The sequence below is a fragment of the Salvelinus sp. IW2-2015 genome, linkage group LG30, assembly GCF_002910315.2.
Source record: "Salvelinus sp. IW2-2015 linkage group LG30, ASM291031v2, whole genome shotgun sequence".
NCBI classification, from domain to species: Eukaryota; Metazoa; Chordata; class Actinopteri; order Salmoniformes; family Salmonidae; genus Salvelinus; species Salvelinus sp. IW2-2015.
The window spans coordinates 25160531-25176362 of NC_036869.1; the positions used below are offsets into that span (position 1 = coordinate 25160531).

Consider the following 15832-nt stretch of genomic DNA (forward strand, 5'->3'; position numbering starts at 1 on the left):
ATCTCTGTGTRGTTCCCAACGTGACGCATGGAGGAAGTGTGATGGTGCTTTGCTGGTGACACTGTCTGTGATTTATTTAGAATTCAAGGCACACTTAACCAGCATGGCTACCACAGCATTCTGCAGCGATACGCCATCCCATCTGGTTTGTGCTTAATGGGACTATCATTTGTTTTTCAACAGGACAATGACTCAACACACCTCCAGGCTGTGTAAGGGATATTTGACCAAGGAGAGTGATGGAGCGCTGCATCAGATGACCTGGCCTCCACAATCACCTGACCTCAACCCAATTGAGGTGGTTTGGGATGAGTTGGACCGCAGAGTGAAGGAAAAACATCCAACAAGTGCTCAGCATATTTGGGAACTCCTTCAAGGCTGTTGGAAAAGCATTCCAGGTGAAGCTGGTTGAGAGAATGCCAAGAGTGTGCAAAGCTGTCATCAAGGCGAATGGTGGCTACTTTGAAGTATCTAAAATATATTTTGATTGATTTGACACCTTTTAGGTTACTACATGATTCCATGTGTTATTTCATAGTTATGATGTACAAATAAAGAAAACACCTTGAACGAGTAGGTGTGTCCAAATATGTGACTGGTATTGTACATTCACACGTATAGTATCAGACATACGTTTGTACACACCTACTCATTCAAGGATCTAGGAGACAATAAATAACGAGGGATAGATGCGTAGATGATTTTAGTAGTTCCATGAGTTAGCCGTGGTTGGTAGCTCTATGGGCACAGTCACAGACAAGTTCTCACACCCATGATGGAACTGTCGAGTGTGCTTTACCAAACGAGGACGGGGTGATTGAACAATGCTGCATAGAATGTGCTTTAGCTGAAATTGCTGGCATATTTTGAAGACTCGTTTCGCTTTGAGAACCTTAAAACAGAGGTAATTATCTAGCTAAAGCTATTGTGGAATTGCACATTTTGTTTTGTACTGATTTCGCTACTGTTAGCCTGACTAGCTACTGACTACGAGTTGAGCGCACTGAGGTGAATGGACAAGCAAACTAGCCAATGTTCGGTATTTCTGATGTTCACTATTCCTAGTTATAATATCAGACTGGCAATGAATGGCGGTACGGTTAGGGCTGCGTATATATAACGTTAGTCCCTTCAACCCTTTCCTGTTGTAGTTAGCTAGCTAATATAGTTAGATACATCCCCACTACATATAAGATTATCGTTAACCTAGGAATATTGAAGGCACTAGGTCAATACAATATTGGGTAAATTATCCTCCACCACCATAGTCCGACTGCTAGCTAACTATATATTCACAGCTTAGATAACTAGCTAGAAGTTAGCGGACTAGCTAAAAAGCAAAGGTAGCTAACTGCTAGGTCCTTGCTATCAGGGATCCTTGGGACGTCCCTACCCCATTGAAGTTGTCATTTAAAAAGGTAAATGTTTGGGCTGGGAATTGCCAGGGACCTCGATATTATCACGATACTTAGTTAAGTTCCGATGCGATATGTATTGTGATTCTCACGATTTCTTTATGCGATTCGATGTTCCAAACATATTGCTCACTATATCAGCCGCAGATAGGCTGGGCACATGACATTTCTAAAAAGGTATTTTTTTCTAATAGAAACGAGTTCATTGCATCCGCCATTGAGCCCAGTTTCGTACTATTTGTCCCAGCTGTTTGCCGTAGTGTTTAAGTAATCGCGAAAAAACGCCTTATTTTAGGTTAATGTTCACCCTGCCAGCCCCTATTAGTTCTATAGAGCACCGTGGCACCAACTCGCCTTCCCGAACGATATATTCCCTTCCCATTGTTCTGCTTAACCTTGTAGGCTTACCTCAGGTAACTAATTATTAACAAGGTTACGGCTACTTGGTGAGCGCTCTAACAGTTCGCCTGTGTACACGTTGTGGTGACCTACAGTGCGTTTTATACCTCACATGCTGACAACACTGCTCGCATCGCGTGTATTGCAAAATAAATTAAAACATACATGTTATTCAATTATTGCACCCACACTGCTTGTGCGCACCAACGAGTGTCTGCGTTGCCAAGCGCTAAAATAGAAGTCAGTTCTAATTGTGACACTGAACGCTGTGCAAGTCCTGCCTCCCATCTCATTGGTTTGTAGAAGCAGATACCCACGTGCCATCTCCTCATTGGTTATACCCACATGGGTATAACCAATGTAAACAATTGTTTACAGACAGATTATTTCACTGTATCACAATTCCAGTGGGTCAGAAGTTTACATGCACTAAGTTGACTGCCTTTAAACAGCTTGGACAATCCCAGAAAATTGTCATGACTTCAGAAGCATCCGATAGGCTAATTGACATCATTTGAGTCAATTGGAGGTGTACCTGTGGATGTATTTCAAGGCTTATCTTCAAACTCAGTGCCTCTTTGCTTGACATCATGTGAAAATCAAAAGAAATCAGCCAAGACCTCAGAAGAATAATTGTAGACCTCCACAAGTCTGGTTCATCCTTGGGAGCAATTTCCAAACGCCTGAAGGTACCACGTTCATCTGTACAAACAATGGTACGCAAGTATAAACACCATGGGACCACGCAGCAGTCATACTGCTCAGGAAGGAGATGCGTTCTGTCTCCTAGAGATGAACATACTTTGGTGCCAAAAGTGCAAATCAATCCCAGAACAACAACAAAGGACTTTGTGAAGATGCTGGAGGAAACGGGTACAAAAGTATCTATATCCACAGTAAAACGAGTCCTATATCGACATAAGCTGAACGGCCACTCGGCAAGGAAGAAGCCACTGCTCCAAAACCACCATTAAAAAAGCCAGACTACGGTTTGCAACTGCACATGGGGACAAAGATCGTACTTTTTGGAGAAATGTCCTCTGGTCTGATGAAACAAAAATAGAACTGTTTGGCCGTAATGACCATCATTATGTTTGGAGGAAAAAGGGGGAGGCTTGCAAGCTGAAGAACACAATCCCAACCGTGAAGCACAGGGGTGGAAGCATCATGTTGTGGGGGTGCTTTGCTGCAGGAGGGACTGGTGCACTTCACAAAATAGATAGCATCATGAGAAAGGAAAATTATGTGGATATATTGAAGCAAGACATCAGTCACAAAGGTAAAGCTTGGTCGCAAATGGGTCTTCCAAATGGACAATGACCCCAAGCTTACTTCCAAAGTTGTGGCAAAATGGCTTAAGGACTACAAAGTCAAGGTATTGGTGTGGCCATCACAAAGCCTTGACCTCAATCCCATAGAAAATGTGTGGGCAGAACTGAAAAAGCGTGTATGAGCAAGGAGGCCTACAAACCTGACTTAGTTACACCAGCTCTGTCAGGAGGAATGGGCCAAAATTCACCCAACTTATTGTGGGAAGCTTGTGGAAGGCTACCCGAAACGTTTGACCCAAGTTAAACAATTTAAAGGCAATGCTACCAAATACTAATTGAGTGCATGTAAACTTCTGACCCACTGGGAATGTGATGAAAGAAATAAAAGCTTAAATAAATAATTCTCTCTACTATTATTCTGACATTCCACATTCTTAAAATAAAGTGGTGATCCTAACTGACCTAAGAGAGGGAATTTTTACTAGGATTAAATGTCAGGAATTGTGAAAATCTGAGTTTAAATGTATTTAGCTAAGGTGTATGTAAACTTCCGACTTCAACTGTATTCTACACCATGTACTGCATCTTGCCTCTGCCGCACGCCATCGCTCATCCATATGTTTATATGTACATATTCTTATTCATCCCTTTACATTTGTGTGTGTATAAGGTAGTTCTTGTGAATGTTAGATTGCTTAGATTTTACTGCATAGTCAGAACTAGAAGCACATGCATTTCACTCGCATTAACATCTGCTAACCATGTGTATGTGACCAATAACATTTTATTTGAGATATTAATTGTTTTGCTCTCAAGACAAGGGTGCTATTTAAAGGAGTGAATCCTGTGGTAGTGGAAATGTGAACGTTGACCAATTGAAGGGGAAGATTCCCTGTGTTTGTGATGCTCGTCGCGACGCTGACAGGGTGGCGTGAGTGGTGAAACAGAAGAGCCGTAGATCTGTTCTTTTGAGTTTTAATGTTGAGTCTTTGCCCGACAAAGTGATGTTTAGGTTATACACTGCCTCTGGAAAGTATTCAGACCCCATGGCCTTTTCCACATTTTGTTAGGTTACAGATTTATTCTAAAATGTATGAAATACTCTTTTCCTTTATCAATATACACACAATACCCCATGTAGACAAAGCAAAAACTTTTTTAAATGTTTGTTTGTTAATTCATTTCTATATATACAATTTATTTATTTATATATATATATATTTTAAATCTAAGTATTCAGACCCTAATACTTTGTTGAAGCACCTTTGGTAGCGATTACAGCCTTGAGTCTTCTTGGTATGACGCCACAAGCTTGGAAGGTCGCCACAAGCTCTGTTCTTTGCTCCGTTCATCTTTTACCTCGATCCTGACTAGTCTCCCAGTGCCTGCCGCTAATAAAMATCCCAACAGCATGATGCTGACACCACCGTGCTTCACCGTAGGGATGGTGCCGGGTTTCCTCCACACGTGATGCTTTGCATTCAGGCCAAAGAGTTCAATCTTGGTTTCATCAGACCAGAGAATCTTGTTTCTCATGGTCAGAGTCCTTAGGTGCCTTTTGGCAAGCTCCAAGCGGGCTGTCATGTGCCTTTTTGCTGAGTAGTGGCTTCCTTCTGGCCACTCTACCATAAAGGCCTGATTTGGTGGAATGCTGCAGAGATGGTTCTCCTTCTGGAAGGTTCTCCCATCTCCACAGTAGAACTCTGGAGCTCTGTCAGTGACCATCAGGTTCTTGGTCACCTCCCTGACCAAGGCCCTTCTCCCCCGATTGCTCAGTTTGGCCAGGTGGCCAGCTCTAGGAAGAGTCTTGGTGGTTCCTAACTTCTTCCATTTTTAAGAATGATCAGGGCCACGGTTCTCTTGGGGACCTTCAATGCTGCAGAAATGTTTTGGTACCCTTCCCCAGATTTGTGCCTCGACATTCCTGTCTCGAAGCTCTACGGACAATTCCTTTGACCTCATGGCTTGGTTTTTGATCTGACATGCACTGTCAACTGTGGGACCTTATATAGACAGGTGTGTGTGTGCCTTTCCAAATCACCTGTGGTAAATTCAATTGATTGGACATGGACTCCAAACAAGTTGGAGAAACGTGTTAAGGATGATCACTGGAAACAAGATGCACCTGAGCTCAATTTTGAGTCTCATAGCAAAGGGTCTTAATACCTATGTAAATAAGGTATTTATGTTTTCTGATTTTAATAAATTTCTAACATTTCTAAAAACCTGTTTTCGCTTCGTCATTATGGGCTATTGTGTGTAGATTGAGGAAATAGTTTTATTTAATCCATTTTAGAATAAGTCAACGTAACAATGTGAAAAGTCAATGGGTCTGATTACTTTCCGAAGGCACTGTATACTTCAAGTGATATTGTACAAGCTTTTGTGCTGACAACATTACGTTGTTACAGGTGTCAAGCTTATGGGCAAGTGGCAGCAGTGTGTAGGAGGGAGGTTCCTAGGTGTRAGAAGTGTGCAGAAGGACATGAGACAAAGGAATGTGTAGCATTGGGGAAAGTAGTGGTATTTGTTAATTGTAGGGGTGCCCATGGGGCTCGGGATCAGAATTGTCCTGTGCGAGAGAGGCAGGTTGAGGTTTCCAGTGTTAGAGTATTGCAGAAGTTGTCGTATGCTGAGGCAGTGAAGAAAGTGGTGGAAAATGGGTCAAGGGGGAGGGATCCTGAGAGGAGTAGTAGATCTGTACCAGTACAGAGGGATAGGCCAACAAGTAATATATGCTTCAGTAAGATTTTGATTTTTTTGCATTTTATAGCAATGGTTATCAACTGTACTGCAGGGATGGTTGAGGTTGTGGTGGCAGCTGCAGAGAGCTATTTGGGTGTGCGAGACTTGACATCAGAGTTACAGGGTGTGTTGAGTGGTGGTGTCCTATCCTTTCAGGCTGTTGGCCTGAGGTAGAGCTAGATATATTTAAATAGTGGAGTAGGGTGGTGGATTAGATGGTAGGGTATTTGTTGATTTAACATTTTTATTTTCAAGCAAAGTATAAAGGGATTATCTAGAAGGTGGCAGTAATCCAACATTTATTGGATGCCAACCGTCATTAAACCTCATCGAAGAAGAAAAAGTAGGCTTAGGGTTCCCACACGGCCATATTTCCATGTTACAGCGCTTGTCTATGGAAAGCAGAGTAAGACCGTGTGGACTACCTGTGGTTATTAAACGGAAGACAGATGGCACAAACTTGTTGTCACTGAAAAATACTGTTGGTCGCATCTGAGGTAAAAGAGTGTAAAGTGTGTGTTTTGCATTTGTTGAAATTATTTTGGTGTGATATGAAATTAGAGAACCGTACTGAAATTGAGAATCGATTCACATTTTAAATAGATTATTTGGCTGTTTTTGGCTTCCAGAGACAAACGGAACGTGCAGGGTCCCTGGGCCCTGCACGTTCCCTGGGAGTAACGTTAGGCTCTTTTAGTCCAATATTGGGCTACAGAGGGACAAGAAAGAGCTATGAGAAAGTTTTGATGAGTCATGGGGGRAAAAGTGCTGAAAACAAATTGGCTACCTATTTAAAACGAAGATGGAGAACAAGCTATGAAGGAAAAATACTGGAGTTGTGCCAACTAGCAGAAAAATAATATCCTGATATGTAAAGGTATCGATTTATCCCCCCCCCCCCATCACAAATTAAGGTTTTGGGTAGGGACGTCCCAAGGATTTCCAGACAGCACTAACCTTTACTGCTAGCTAGTTAACACAATTTTCTTCTTCCCTGGCTTTAGGCTCAATGGATCAGGGCTGCATTAGCATAGTCTCTGGTGCCCCTGCTGGCCCGATGGTTCAAGTATGCTTCCCCGGTGTGCGTGCAGCAGTTTTGGACAGCCTAAATCGACAGCGGGAAGAAGGACGGCTCTGTGACCTCTCCATCCAGGTGCAGGGACAGGTGTTCAGGGCCCACCGCTGTGTGCTGGCTGCCTCCTCGCCATACTTTCACGATCAGGTTTGTCTGTCTGTGTTTATATGCGTGTGTGTACTAGTAGTCTTTCTTGGGTTGACACATTGTACCAATGTTCTGGCTTACACCTCTGTTCATTAACAAGGTCAGTTTGGCATAGAGGAAAAGGCAGGGATGGGGAGATCTGTCTTTCTTACGTCACTGCCTTATCCGTTTGTTGCCCTAGCACAATTCCCGCCCACATTTTTAAGCCTACACAAACTTGTGATTTGTTGTGAAAGTTGTCTATCTGAAGTTGGACCCGTTCCGAAATAGATCTGGTATTTCCCATCCGGACCCGATATACATAAATCATTTTCTACAATATAGAGACCCGTTCCAAATGGACCTGAGTACAACAGATCAAGTGAGGGAAGCAGCAGAAAAGTCCATTTTTAAGCTACTGTAGTAACCGGAGCTAATAAATTGAGGTAGATAGAGGTGAAGCTCTAGCAGGGGCCATGCTCTCTCTCTCTCTCTGTGTGTGTGGGCTACTGAGTGTGAGTGACAAATGGAGGAGGGAGGGAGAGACGAGAGACCGCAACTAACCAAGGCGACTCATGCTATAATAGACTATTAGTTGCCCTAGCTAGGTTATTTATCATCGAATATGATTACATAATACCTGTCTTGACTGCATCAAACCGGGAGAAGCTAGTTAGGCTAATGGCGGCTGCATGCGCTTTCTCGTCCTACACAGTTACAAACAACAACTCCATTCAGAATATAAAGTAGTAGCCTACCTGTTGGCTCTTGGTCATTGTAGCCTATCTCCTTTTGCCCCACAGGAAGGCTCTGACTGTAGCTTGTTGTTGCTTTGATGACTTATGATTGGCCAACAACAAGCTACACTCGCCACTCTTGTGAAAAGCAAAGAGCAGCAGCATAAATAATATTTCTCTCTCGCTCTACTGCAGCAGTCGCGTTCCATCTATATGGGTTCTTCCGGACAAGTCAGTTAAAATTACACATACCCGTGACAATCCTATCAGACCCGTGACATTATTTCGAATTCTGGATCCGGACCCGCTCAGATCCCGTCTCAGATATTCGGCTACAGGTGGAGCCTTGTGGACCTCTATTGTGAAATCCAATTTTTTTGTTATCACTTTCATCAGGTGTTGCTGAAGAATGTGACGACAGTGTCTCTGCCCTCTGTCATGGATCCTGTGGCCTTTGAGAGTGTCCTGAGTTCAGCCTACACCGGCCAACTGAGCATAGTGCGTGATGACATTGTCAACTACGTGACTGTAGCCAGCTTCCTCCAGATGTGGCATATTGTTGACAAGTGTACAGAGATCCTGAAGAGACCTCGACCCCCAGCAGAATGCAACCCTGGGGATGCTGCAGCTGCCACACACCACGGTGCCTCCTCAAGGCAGCAGTCCCCAAGCAGCACCGACTGCCTATACATGGAGAGAGAGGGGAAAGGTAAGGAGAGGAGGCCCTATGGCCAGGAGCAGAATTCTCTGCCTCCATTGGCCACGTGGAGGAGGCCCCAGCAGTTCCCCAGGTGGAGCCGCCCCAGGTCCTCACCCCAGCAAGTCATATCCATGCCTGCCCAGCACCTAGCTGACTCACACCTGGACTACCACCCTGCCGGGGAGAGTGACTACTCCAGCTGTGAGGAGGTGTGGATGTCCAGCCACAGCAAAGCCAGCCCCCTAAGCCATCATGATGGGAGAGGACTGGACCATAGCCACACCAGGCATGGGGGGATTCCTGGTGAGGCGTTGAGACTGCGAGCTAGACTGAGACAGAGGGCAGTGCCACCAAGTGCTGAGAAACTCCATGGCAGGGATAGAGGAAGTGGAGGGGGCTTTGGGGAAGAGCCTCAGGAGAAGAGAGGGACTGAAAGAGGGATTGAAGCAAATGAAGAAATGGGGGAAGAGGAGAAGAGGGAGATGCCTGAGCGGAGAGGAAACTCTGGTATGTACTCCTAGAATGTGAAATGTAAACCGGACTTGGCGATTGATATGCCTGGGTTGGTTGTTTATAAAAGTCTCTCTCTCAAATGGGCATTCTGCAGTTGCTACATAAATKTTTGGACTTATAAATTAATGATATGTACCCATTTGATTCTTGAAGAATATACCTTATAAATGCCACATGAGCTTATTTCAACTGTCGTAACCCCTCAGAACCCCAAATATAAGCTTGTTTTACGGTGTAAAGACTTGTAGTGCCTTGCCATGGGGTAGTCTTCATTGCCTACAGTGCAAGGTGTTCTACATTGGACAGACAAAGTGACACCTTCAAGACCGCTTAGCGGAACACAGGTACGCCATACGGGTAGGCAATGAAGACTACCCCATGGCAAGGCACTACAAGTCCTTACACCATGGCAACCCTGCCTCCCTACAAGCTATGGGTATTGATCATGTTCCGGCCTCTATTAGAAAAGGGGACCGTCTTAAACAGTTAAACCAAAGGGAAAGTTTTTGGATTTACAAACTACAGGCCACTAAGTACCCTGGTTTAAATTAAGATATGGATTTCTCACCCTTCCTGTAAGGTCGTGATAGGTCCATTTGCTKTCATCTAGTGGACAGTTTGCTCAATTGCCCTCAGCTATGTTTAGACTGTTGTTCATGTTTTGCTGTGTTCTAGTGTACTATGGAATATATTGCTTTCTTATTCTAGACACTTCTCCCAGTCATATTTTAAAGGTTAGAACTACCTTTCTAAGTGTTCTGATACTTCTAGCTTGGATTTGTATTTTTATGATAACATAGCTACAGTATTTCACTTTTTAATGTGTATAGTATTGCTTACTAGGTTGTGTCCCATCAATTTTGTAACCACTCCCTCTTCAAATTAGGGCTAATTGGAAAAGCTGTTCAAAAGAGGACATTGTATAATTTCTTTGTACTCCCCGACGAAGGCCATGCAGCCGAAACGCGTTGGATTTTTAAAACTTTGTTTCTATTGAACATGCCATACAAATAAAGGCATTTTAATTAATTATATGAAGAGTGCCTTGGTCCTCCTTTCTTTTTGTAGTTTTAACCATGTTGAGGCTATAATTTTTAAATCATGGATGCACCCATAGCTATGTTGTGTTTTTTGAGAGTGGTTACATTTATCTAACCCCATCCATCAGCTAATTACCGAAACCGGGGAAGGGAATATGCTTTATTGTTTCAACTGCTGATAATTTTAAACAGTTGTCTCCTATTTATGAGATGATCAGCACCAATATGTGATAAGCACACATCCCTGCACCTTAAATAGAGTACCATTATATAATTATCTACGTGTATGTCCTTTGTACATTGTACAKCTCTCTGTTTTGTATTTCTCCAGGAGACTTCCACACTAGTGTACACCAAGTTGAAGAGGGAGGACAGCCAGAGGGGAAAAAGAGCTCAGGGGAGCTGCAGAAGAAAGAGGAAAGACCGCTGGGGAGAAGCTCAGCCCTGACTTCTCCCCATGTTGTGGATCCAGATGATGTGATTCCTGGCCCTTCCTGCCCAGCTCCTACACCCTCATCCCGGATGCAGTGGCAGGCCGGTCCCTGGTCTCAGCAAGTAGCTAGGCCGCAAGCTGGAGAGGAATACTACAGAAGAGAAGACGATGAAGAAGATGAGGAGGAAGTGGACTTTGGCCGATTTGCAGATGGTGCTTTTGGAAGGGGCACCTATGATGAGATTGAGGATGGCACTGGGCAAGTTTCTCAGAGACCCTTAGTACCTGACTCTCCTGATAACAATGACTTTATCCTGGGCGCCCAAGAGTTGAACTGGCCCTCTGGGGCAGAAATGACCCATGGTGATGGTACCCCAACCTCCAGCTGCCACCTGTCCCCATCCCCTGCTCCATTCCCCCCTTCCTCCTCACCCCCCATCCCCTCTTCCTCCTCCCTCTCCCTTGCTGGGGCCCCTTACACGGGCAAAGTGCACTTCTGCCACTGTGGGAAGGCCTACACCCTGAAGAGCATGCGTGACCGCCACGTCAAGATGCAGCACCTCAACCTGCGGCCCTTCGCCTGCCCTGTGTGCACCAAGAGCTTCAAGATGAAGCACCACTTGACCAAGCACCTGAAGACCCATGGTGGGCTGCGGCCTTATGAGTGTGGCCTGTGTGGGAAGAAGGTCATCTGGAGGGACAGTTTCCTGCGCCACCAGGCCCGCTGTGAGAGACTGGCCGCCAGCTGTGATGGCGCTGCTGCCAGTAGTAACACCAGAGCGGCTGCCAACATGGACGATGGTTATGCTTATGGGTTCGGGGAGGGGTTTCTCTCACAGGGCGGGCAGGTGAAAGTGGAGCAGGCAGACTTTCAGGGGGAGGCGGAGTCTGGGATGAGTGGGTTGTTAGGGGTTGGGGCTGAGTTAGGCTCTCAGTCAAGGACTCTGGTTAGTCACAACTTTAAGGAGGAAGCCAGCGACAGGTTTAGCTGAAGCTAAATGAGGTAAACAGGTGGAATATAGGGCCCACAGCACTTGAATTGAGTATTAGATTGGTTGATGATTATGCTCATAATGGTCCATGTATAATCCATTAACACTCCGATCCATGTTAATGCACCTGTTTGTGAACAATTATTCTACGAGGGACATTTATGTTTATTATTTATTTAAATGACTATCCCATCATGCTATTGATATCTCGAAAGAGGGCACAAACATGTCATTTGTGTGATGTGAGTCTGTGTACATTTTGTATATTTAAATGAGCCAATTTATCTTATGAGCTGTCTTGTGAATGTATTTGAGTCACAATAAAATCTTGTTTGCACAGATATGGTTTGAACAAGAAGTTATCAGGGTCATATTGGATAACTAACATAATGCCATAACTGTGGTGGTTTGCTTCCCAGGAATATTGGAAGAAATTACTGAATATTAATTGAAAGTGTATGCAGGGTAAATACAGGGAACACAAGCGGTCTCTCTTGCTAAACGCAAGAGAGAAAAAAAAGGGTGATGTCTTATTTTCATAGTTTGCAGCTAGGTCTGTCCCAAATGGCACCATATTCATTATGTAGTGCACTATGAGGTCAAATGTACTGTAGTGCACTATATAGGGGAAAGAGTGCCATTTGGGACCCATAGAACACAGAGTAGATCAAAACCTGTACAAGGACACTGCAATCCACTTTCATCAACCCAGCCATCTAGACATTATCTCCCATTTTATTTTCGAATAACATTTAAATCAAATTTTATTTGTCACATGCGGCGAATACAACCGGTGTAGACCTTACCGTTAAATGCTTACTTACAAGCCCTTTAACCAACAATGCAGTTCAAGAAATGGAGGTAATAAAATATTGACTAAATAAACTAAAGTAAAAATCAATCAAAAAGTAAGACAAATGTACTTAACAATAACGAGGCTTTATACAGGGGGTACTGGTACAGAGTCAATGTGCGGGGGTACAGGTTAGTTGAGAGAATTTGTAAAGTGACTATGCATAGATGGTAAACAGCGAGTAGCAGCAGTGTAAAAACAAGGGTGGGGTCAATGTAAATAGTCTGGGTGGCCGTTTGATTAGTTTAGTTGTTTAGCAGTCTTATGGCTTGGGGATAGAAGCTGTTAAGGAGCCTTTTAGTCCTAGACTTGGTGCTCTGGTAACGCTTGCTGGGCAGTAGAAGAGAGAACAGTCTATGACTTGGGTGACTGGAGTCTTTGACAATTTTTTGGCCTTCCTCTGACACGCCTAGTATATAGGTCCTTGATGTCAGGAAGCTTGGCCCCAGTGATGTACTGGGCCGTACGCACTACACTCTAGCGCCTTACGGTCAGATGCCGAGCAGTTGCCATACCAGGCGGTGATGCAACTGGTCAGGATACCCTCAATGGTGCAGCTGTAGAACTTTTGAGGATCTGGGGACCCATGCCAAATCTTTTCAGTCTCCTGAGGGGGAAAAGGTTTTGTCGTGCCCTCATCACAACTGTCTTGGTGTGTTTGGACTATGATCGTTTGTTGGTGATGTGGACACCAAGGAACTTGAAACTCTCGACCGTCTCCACTTTTCCTGTAGTCCACGATCATCTCCTTTGTCTTGCTCACGTTGAGGGAGAGGTTGTTGTCCTGGCACCACACTGCCAGGTCTCTGACCTCCCTATAGGCTATCTCATCATTGTCGGTGATCAGGCCTTACCACTGTTGTGTCATCAGAAAACTTAATGATGGTGTTGGAGTTTTGCTTTGCCACACAGTTGTGGTTGAACAGGGAGTACAGGGGGGGACTAAGCACCCATGAGGGCCCCCAGTGTTGAGGATCAGCGTGGCAGATGTGTTGTTGCCTACCCTTACAACCTGGGGGCGGCCTGTCAGGAAGTCAAAGATCCAGTTGCAGAGGAAGGTGTTTGGTTCCAGGGTCCTTAGCTTAGTGATGAGCTTTGTGGGCAGTATGGTTTTGAATGCTGAGCTGTAGTCAATTAACAGCATTCTCACATAGGTGTTCCTTTTGTCCAGGTGTGAAAGGGCAGTGTGGAGTGCGATTGAGATTGCGTCATCTGTAGATCTGTTGGGGCGGTATGCGAATTGGAGATTTCAACAGCCGAGATTTGTATAAACCTTGCTGTCTGTCTTTCCGAAATTTGCAACATTGTTTAAATATTCAAATTCTATTTCTAGCTGTCCCATAGTAATGCATGTGTAGGGGACGAGACAGGCAGGCAGCGTTTCTCAGCCAGTCGAAATCATGAATCAGCTGGCATAATTTTTATGGATATATGCAAAGAAATGTAAATTTWAAAAAAGTCAAACGAAACGAAGTGCACCAAGTTTGCAGTCTTTACAGATTCAGTGTTTGAAGTAATTGTGTTAGCTGTGTTGTTGGCTAGCTCATCTGAGCAACTGTCCTGAGCAGATTTTTTTATGCCAGGCAAAATTCGCTCATCATTAGCTCATTGTTATGCATGTATCCAAATAATTGTCACTAGAAAACAGTTTATGCAAATGCAGCTCCTGTTATTCTGTTTAATGTTTGACGTAACTGTAAGTTAGCCGTAGTTGGCTAGCTAGCAAGCAAGTGATAAGAATGTTGCCAGACAGTATGGCAATGGAACATTTAGAACGAACGACTGGGTCGCGTCCATAAATACAGAACGAAAAGACTGAACGACTGGGTCGCGTCGCTGGCAAACGAACCAACAGAATGAACGACCAACCGGCTTGGGTAGCAACCCTAGATTTATGTCGGGACCATATCTTGTGGAAGGATGAAATAGTATGAATAAATTAATGAAAATACGTTTTTTTATTTTACAATATGCACATTTTCCCAACAAAAGTGTTTCCATCAAACAGACTTGTTGCAGATAAAAGGCTGTGCCTGATGACGTRGTGCACATAAAAATAAAAAGTGAAATGGGTTTTAATTGCATTTTCAACACTATGATGGTTTTGTCACAAAAACTGCTGCAATAAATCACAATCTTGCCCATCATAACTTAAATATACAGTACCAGTCAAAAGTTTGGACACAACTACTCATTAAAGGGTTTTTCTTTATTTTATAATTTTCTACATTGTAGAATAATAGTGAAGACATCAAAACTATTAAACAACACATATGGAATCATGTAGTAACCAAAAAAGTGTTAAACTAATCAAAATATATTTTAGGTTCTTCAAAGTAGCCACCCTTTGCCTTTGCTTTGCACGCTCTTTGGCATTCTCTCAACCAGCTTCATGATGAATGCTTTTCCAACAGTCTTGAAGGAGTTCCCACATATGCTGAGCACTTGTTGGCTGCTTTTCCTTCACTCTAAGATCCAACTCATCCCAAACCATCTCAATTGGGTAGAGGTCGGGTGATTGTGGAGGCCAGGTCATCTGATGCAGCACTCCATCACTCTCCTTGATCAATTAGCTCTTACACAGCCTGGAGTTGTGTTGGGTCATTGTCCTGTTGAAAAACAAATGATAGTCCCAATAAGCGCAAACCAGATGAGAAGGCGTATCGCTGCAGAATGCTGTGGCAGCCATGCTGGTTAAGTGTGCTTTGAATTCCAAATAGATCACTGACAGTGTCAACAGCAAAGCACCATCACACCTCTGTGCTCTACGGTGGGAACCACACATGCGGAGATCATCCGTTCACCTACTCGGCGTCTCACAAAGATATGGCGGTTGGAACCAAAAATCTCAAATTTCGACTCATCAGACCAAAGGACAGATTTCCACCAGTCTATTGTCCATTGCTTGTGTTTCTTGGCCCAAGCAAGTCTCTTCTTCTTATTGGTGTCCTTTAGTGATGGTTTCTTTGCAGAAATTCTACCATTGAAGGCCTGATTCACGCAGTCTCCTCTGAACAGTTGATGTTGTGTCTGTTACTTGAAATCTGTAAAGCATTTATTTGGGATGCAATTTCTGAGATGCAGTTAACTCTAATGAACTTATCCTCTGCAGCAGAGGTAACACTGGGTCTTTTTAAATTTTTTATAATTATTTATTACAAAAGACACAAGGAAGGGGTAACATTAAAGTATTAGAACATGAAGGACAAACAACATCAAGACACTATCAAACATGTATCAGTCTTTCCGCAACAGAGCCATCCTTATGTGTGATGGTGCGTGTGCATGATAGTGATATGTCATAGTTTCCTTTTTCACGATCACCATCTTGTGAAACCCGATTCCTACAAGATCACCCCACAGTTCCCCAATAGCTGTCTTTTAGTCTTTTTGCCCCTCCCACAGCCCCCCCCCCTGGAAAAAAAATACAATTAATTATATTCCCCACCCCCAAGAACCCCCCAATGCACCAACAACCATGAGAATGAACTAAAGAGAAAAAAGGAAAAGAGAAGAAAACAGCAAACAACAAT

The 15832-nt window shown here is 43.8% G+C and overlaps 1 protein-coding gene across 1 annotated transcript; it reads left to right on the plus strand.

Annotated features, from left to right (window-relative positions):
* The first annotated feature begins 602 nt into the window (after nucleotides 1-602).
* LOC111955297 (zinc finger and BTB domain-containing protein 22) lies at nucleotides 603-11787 on the plus strand. Its single transcript, XM_023975491.2, has 4 exons — nucleotides 603-904; nucleotides 6835-7052; nucleotides 8165-8975; nucleotides 10353-11787. The coding sequence occupies exons 2-4, from the start codon at nucleotides 6840-6842 to the stop codon at nucleotides 11444-11446; spliced, it is 2118 nt and encodes a 705-aa protein (XP_023831259.1). The 5' UTR covers nucleotides 603-904; nucleotides 6835-6839; the 3' UTR covers nucleotides 11447-11787.
* Nucleotides 11788-15832: the final 4045 nt, after the last annotated feature.